We start from the raw sequence: 6,642 nt of genomic DNA on the forward strand, positions 1-6,642 counted from the left end.
GTGAAAGGCCCCTCCAGGGGGGTTTACAGTAAACACAAGAGACGTGTCTGCGCAAAGGTCAAAGAGATACAAACACACTTATTGCTCTGTGCCTCATGGAGCATTCCTCAGGTGAGTCAGTAACTCACCTGCACCCCTCCCCCAACACCTGAGTGAAGCAGCAGTCTGTTTGGGGGGGCTGACGGCTACAGCTGATGCTGCAGAGCAGCTGCTTCTTTATTTGCGAACACACTCAAGTGGAGCAACTGATGTGGTATTTCTGTGGACACGACGATCTGATGATTTTACAGCGAGGAGCGTGATGCGTCACAAATCAGGTTCACTTAGGGACTGAAGAATGTGATGCTGCAAAGGCAAAAAGAATCAAACAGAGTTTGTTTTAAACTGCAACAACTGATTTCCTGTCATCTGCCTCCATTATTGAAATGTTCAACTTTGGTGAACAGTAGAGTCTCATAATCACATTTTTTTTTTTTTTTACTGACTTAAGTGATTTCTAAAGGAAATGTTTGCAAAATTAAATTATCTTTCCTCAAAAGTCAATTTCATTTGGTGTGCCCCAGGCTTAGATTTAGGTCCCCTACTTTTCCCTTTAAAACAGGGGTCTCAAACACGCGGCCCGCGGGCCATCTGCGGCCCGCAGGATGATGATTTGCGGCCCCCGTCTTCATATGAAAGATTACTGTTAGTGCGGCCCGCAAGGCTGATATGAATGACAGCTGCTGTGTGCCGAGCTGAACGAACCAATCACAGTGAGGTATATGACTCTGGAGGCGGGACATCGGCGGTCTGTCCAGTGCCTCTGTCTATCATTCATTCCTTCCTCCAATCAGCTGGGCGGAGGAGGAGCCATGAAGCACCAAGCAAATTCTCGTGCCCCGCGCGGGGAATTTGCTGCTCTCGGCTCGTCAAAAAATGTGTTTCTGTCGCCGCGTGTGGAAGGGGCTACCAGCTCCGTCTGTGGATGTCTCTCTTAGAATGAATGAGAGACATATATGATGTCGAGGAATACGTGTTTTTGACGTGCTGACTGTTCCTAATCAGAACTCCCCAAGCTCCGAGCCACAGGCCTGTAGCCCCCCCCGCGCAGCGATCCGCAGCACCCGGCTGTCAATCATGTGATCCTGAGCTTGGCTCGCACGTGCGCGCGCGTGTCTGTGACTTTTAAGGCTCACACACCGGCTGTGTCGGCGCGCATTCCAGTCCATGTAAACGCGATAGAAGTCCGATATTCTGCTACGCGCGTTTGAATAGAACCCCCATGGAAAGCAGCCCCCCCCCCCCCACATGCGCGCTGATGCAGCCGCCGCGTGCACGAGCACCCCACACCTCCAATGAATGGAAGACACATACAGACGTGGACAAAAGTGTTCATACCCCTCAGTTAAAGAAGGACAAACCCACAATTCTCACTGAAATCACTCAAAACTTACAAAAGTAACAATAAATAAAACACCTGTGATGTCAATTAAAGGACACACCTGAGTTAATCATGTCACTCTGGTCAGATAGTTTTCAATCGTTTATTGAGGTACCATCATTTTTGTCCAGGTCTGTTTCATTAGTTTGTTTTTTTAAATAATTATGTTAATCAACTATTCAAAAGTGATGGCTGATTTTGAGTGTTTAATTTTCCATTTTTTTATTTATTGTTACTTTTGGAAGTTTCAAGTGATTTCAGTGAGAATTGTGGGTTTGTCCTTCTTTAACTGAGGGGTACCAACACTTTTGTTCACCACTGTAGGTCAGATTTATTTATTGTGAGGAGAGTTCTACAAAAATTTACATAAAATGAAATCCTTCAAAGATTTTCTCGTTACCGGGGCTTCTCTAACTCTGAAGGAGGATCTGTTAATACAGACATTTGAAACTGAACAAAAATAATGAGTTTTCTCTAGTCAGTCAGTATGTGGTTTCTTCAGTTGTCTGTATCTGTTGTTTGGTCATTATTATTATTTTATTTATTTAGTACTAATTTATTTGTTTTTTAATTCATCTTTTAATCTACATGGTAAAAAACAAGAAAACAACAACAGAAAATTCTATATAAATTATATATAAAAACATTACACCTCTATTATGTTGTTCGAAATGGAGTAGGAAAAAGTTTAAAAAACTTTTTAATCCTACCCCCTAGCAATGTATCTTAAATTTAATCATCAATATAAACTATTTCAGAAACAGATATTACCTACCCTTATTTTTTTATATATATATAAATCAACACGGACAAAGATCTATACACGCCGTTCATTATTTATTCATTATTTTGTGTTAAAAATAAAGATATTTAAGAACATTGGAATGTTTTCTCAGCGATTTTCTTGTGAAAATCTTGATGCGGCCCAGCCTCAACTAGATTCCGCCTCCAGCGGCCCCCGGCTGAATTGAGTTTGAGACCCCTGTTTTAAAACAACCACATTGGAGTCATTCAGGAACAACTACTGTTGAGAGAAAATAGACTCACTGAATTTGTTTGTCCACTATTCTTGATTTGTAACTATTTGTAACTTTATGTACTTGCAATTGTGTGTACAAAAAATACAACATACAAAATGGAATTTACATGCATAAGTTACAGAAGCTTAAAACTAGCTACACATACAAATCTCTAAAAAGTACACCCAAGCCACCTGATACACATACAAAAATCTGCTTTTATGCACAAATCTGATGTGAGACTCTTTTCACATCTCCAAGTTTCGTGTAAAAATGATGCGTTTAAATGCTGCTAGAATGCTGGGTCATCAGCATTTCTTATCAGCTGCTTTCAACTTAGACTGTGATTATTATCCAGCAAAAATTTGTCATTTTTACATTTTCTAAGACAGATATGCCCCAATAATTTATACAGAAAGATTAAATATGCAACTTTTTATAATGAAATACAAAAGTTTTCCAACTGTCATCACTCTGATGACTCTGCCCAGCATTCTAGCAGCTTTTAAACGTATTCAAATGTTTCGGTATGAGGCGATTGGTGCATACTTTTTAAAGTTTTGTATGTAAAGTTCGTTTTAAGCTTCTGTAACATTAAGTTTTGCTTGTGTAAATTGTATTAATTGTCATTTTTCTACATGTAAATACACCATCGCAAGCACACACAGTTATGCACAAAATATAATTTACAAATAAAGAATTAAGCGCACACGAATCCAATTAGTCTACTTTCTTAACTGTGTGTTTTTGAATTGTAGCGTGAGAGAAACAGAACAGACTCAAATGTGCTGCTAAAAATAGACATTCAAGAACAAACTGCACAATTTGGTGTTGAACGCTGATAATCAGGTCAGAAACCTTCAAAGAGCTCAACCTTGAACACAGATCTAACTTGTTCCAACCACAGCTCCACAGCTGTAAACTAAAACCAAGAGGAAACTTCAACATGGTTTCTGCAGTTCTTTTACAGTCATCATTTTAGGTTTTAAAGGTTTTGATGGCGTCTTTATTTTCTCAAACGCCTGGAGCCTTCGCGGGACACCTCCAGAATCCTTCGGGAGTGTTTGTTCCGTTGTTCCCAGAACTAAAACCTCCAGTGAGCTGGGGTTAAAGGGCTCATCTGCTTCTGTACAAGTTTCTTTCTAAGATTGCATGCTTGTTTTTGTGTCACACTTTTCAATTTTTAGTTTAAAACAAGATATGGGGAAAAGATATGAGCACAGAACTAAACTTTCAGAGGAAATCATCGTAAAACATTTAAGATAAATGAAGAAAAACAGGCTTAAAATCTCAAATTCTTATTTGTTTTATGTCAGTTCCGGTTGCTGTTCTGGTTTTCCGAAAATCTAAATAAAAAATCATAATGCAGTATTTTAAAAAATGGTATAAACTGTGGCTCAGTGGATTTCAGGTGACCTCCTGAAACAAAGTTTTAGTTTCAAAAAAGAGTTTTAAAAACCTAACTGAAGTCAGTGGAGCAGGAGTTTCTAATAACTTGTAATGTTTTTATCTCTCAGAAAGTCACAGTTCATTGAATGCATGACACCGAGCGTTTCCTGTGTTTGGACTCCTTCAAACGGATCAGGGACTGTTTTCCTCCCAGACCCTCCCTGCTGCGATAGGTCCAGCCTCGGCCGTGCAGATAAAAGGAAGGAGAAGCTGTATGGGTGCATAAACATAGCTCAAAAAGTTGGCACGAGAACACACAAACAGAGAAAAATCAGAGCTAAACAGGAAGCACTTCATGGAGAGGGTGCACCGTGGAGGATTAATGTGAAGATCCTGAGAGAATACAACTGCTTTTACATGAATGTTTTCATTTATTGTATGTTTGAAGGACAGGATGAAGCAATAGAACAGCAGTAGAACGTTTTTAAATGTCTCCTCAGATGACTATGGGACATTGTTGATGGCTGAAGCCCTGCTGGAGGAGTGCCTGCTGGAAAACATGGATCTGTTAAGAAAGTCCACACCTCTGGTGGAGAACACTCAACCCAGACTGTCCAAAGCCAAAGGCTACCTCAACGCCGTCCTGAGCCGCGGCCGTCTCACCGTCAGTCCGGTTTCCATGAGTCCTCTCGCTCTGGAACAGTTTGACGTCGCTTTACTAAGCTGTCTGCATTTCCTGCTGTTGCCTTTCAGCCCAGATACTTGAACGAGGCGCTGCTGCTGATGGCAAAAGTGCACTACGCGCAGGGTCGCTATCGGGACGCTCAGGGCATGTGCGCCCGGGTGGGCCTCGAAGAGCTGACCCAGGACGACCAGCCCACCTACCACCTCCGCCTACTGGCCGAGGCCTTCGTCATCAAAGGTGCGCACTGTCTCCATGCATTAGCCTTTTCTAAATCAGAGCAGTCTCATGGACTGAACGCCTACACTGCAAAAGCCGAATCTTAGGAAAGTAAAAAAAATACTTTCAAGAAATTGTCATAGTTTTTGTCTTGCAAAAATATAACCATATCAAGAACACATTTAAAAGCAAAATAATCTAAAAAACATGACTAGAATGATGTTCCTAAAATATCAGTTCTTGGTACGACAATTTTTCTTATCCCATCGGGAGGTTTTTTTGCTTATTTAAAGAAAATCTGCAACTTTGATTTTAGCCTCGTTTCCACTGAGGAGTACGGTCAGGTCCGATACTTTGAGTATTTCCATTGAAAAATGTACCTCTTGAGGGTCCCACTTGTTGTAGGTCCATAGAAAAGTGGGACAGGACAGTTGGGGCGGAGCCACTGTCGCCACCTGCTGATTGGCTGAAAAAGTGATGCGACATTAGCAAGCGCCAACTTAGCAAACTTTTCAGTTTTTACGGCGGTATTCTTCTTAGCCGCTCGCAATCTTCTCTCAAACAACATTAAATTCCTGCTGTACACAATAAAGTAAAGCAAGAAAAAGACGAGCTGCTGGATGACCTCCATTGATGTTGCCTTTATAGTCATCGCACTACAATGACGCGCTAGCGGTCTACACCATACATGTGGAAGCGAGGCTTAACTGAGTGGAATCAGACCGGACTGCTCGGTGGAAACAAGGCTAAATTGATTGAACTCTAAATTGATTTGTATGTAGAGAACGTGTAATCACCTGGTCAGTGGATTTAGAAAAGATAAATAATAAATAAATTGGTTGCTATGAATGTCTCTTGTTGGATTCTGTTTGTAAATGTCTTTAAAAAAGCAGAGGGTGAAGTAAAAGCATGATATGAAAGTTTATGGATACATCAGGAATGAGCTTAACCTCCATTTGAAACTGGACATGCACTGAAAACAAAGAAAAAAGCTGAAAACTAGTTTGAATGCTGCCGTAATCTGCATAGTCACANNGGGGGGGGGGGGACCATGTCTTTTGTTTTCCTCAAATCCTTTTTTGTACATAGAAAAACAATCAAATATTTTATCACATGAATGTTTGTTTCAAATTCTTCTTTTTTTTTATTTTAAATTTACACGCTTTAAGACATTTTGTTACGCTCTCCGTAGATTAATTGGTTTGAATTCCGATGATTTTGCAGCATTAAGAGATTTTTCAGACCATGAATCAGAATCCTAATCAGATTTAGAGTTACCCCAAAACCTTCATGTTTTATTATCAGTGATTTATCAGAGTGCTCTTGAGGTTGACGTCATTCCGTGATGATGGAACTGATTGAGCATCAATCTCATAATTCTATCACACATGTCAGTTTATCAAAGTTCTAACATTGCAAATCAGACACAAACATCACTGTTATCCTCATGTTTGACTCTTCTTCTATTAGTTACCTCCATACAGCATAGGGTGCAGATTTGGCAGAGGGCGGGCACAACCTAAAAACATGAAACCCAGTCATTACACCTGCAGGCTCATGATTGGTTAAGGGTTAGAATTAGAATCAGTGGATCTGTGGGAAGACTCTTCCGTTTGAAGAAACAACATGTATCCTACTCCAATGGACTTTTCTTAAGTTCATTTACATCCCTGTGACAGACTGGAGACCTGCCCAGGGTGTACCCTGCCTTCAGCCAACAGTAACCAGGATATGCTCTAGCAGCCGAGTGACCCCGTAAGGGATAAAAAAGATTTGGATGATGAATGGATGGAAATTCATTTGCATTTAACATAATTTAAATTAAAAAAAATAATGTCAGTCTGAACGGTTAGACATCACACATTTCCACCTCACCAAAAGCTTGGACACCTCTGCTTTAAAAAAACATAAAA

The 6,642-nt window shown here is 40.4% G+C and overlaps 1 protein-coding gene across 1 annotated transcript in view; it reads left to right on the forward strand.

Moving 5' to 3' along the window:
• Positions 1-6,642, forward strand: part of ttc7a (tetratricopeptide repeat domain 7A) — an 80,218-nt gene that overhangs the window by 1,914 nt on the left and 71,662 nt on the right. Inside the window, exons 2-3 of the mRNA XM_036215455.1 lie at positions 4,329-4,492; positions 4,582-4,750. Of these exons, the coding sequence (XP_036071348.1) occupies positions 4,329-4,492; positions 4,582-4,750 (333 nt within the window). The remainder of the gene's footprint in view (positions 1-4,328; positions 4,493-4,581; positions 4,751-6,642) is intronic.

This window comes from Oryzias melastigma, linkage group LG15, assembly GCF_002922805.2.
Source record: "Oryzias melastigma strain HK-1 linkage group LG15, ASM292280v2, whole genome shotgun sequence".
Classification (NCBI taxonomy): Eukaryota; Metazoa; Chordata; class Actinopteri; order Beloniformes; family Adrianichthyidae; genus Oryzias; species Oryzias melastigma.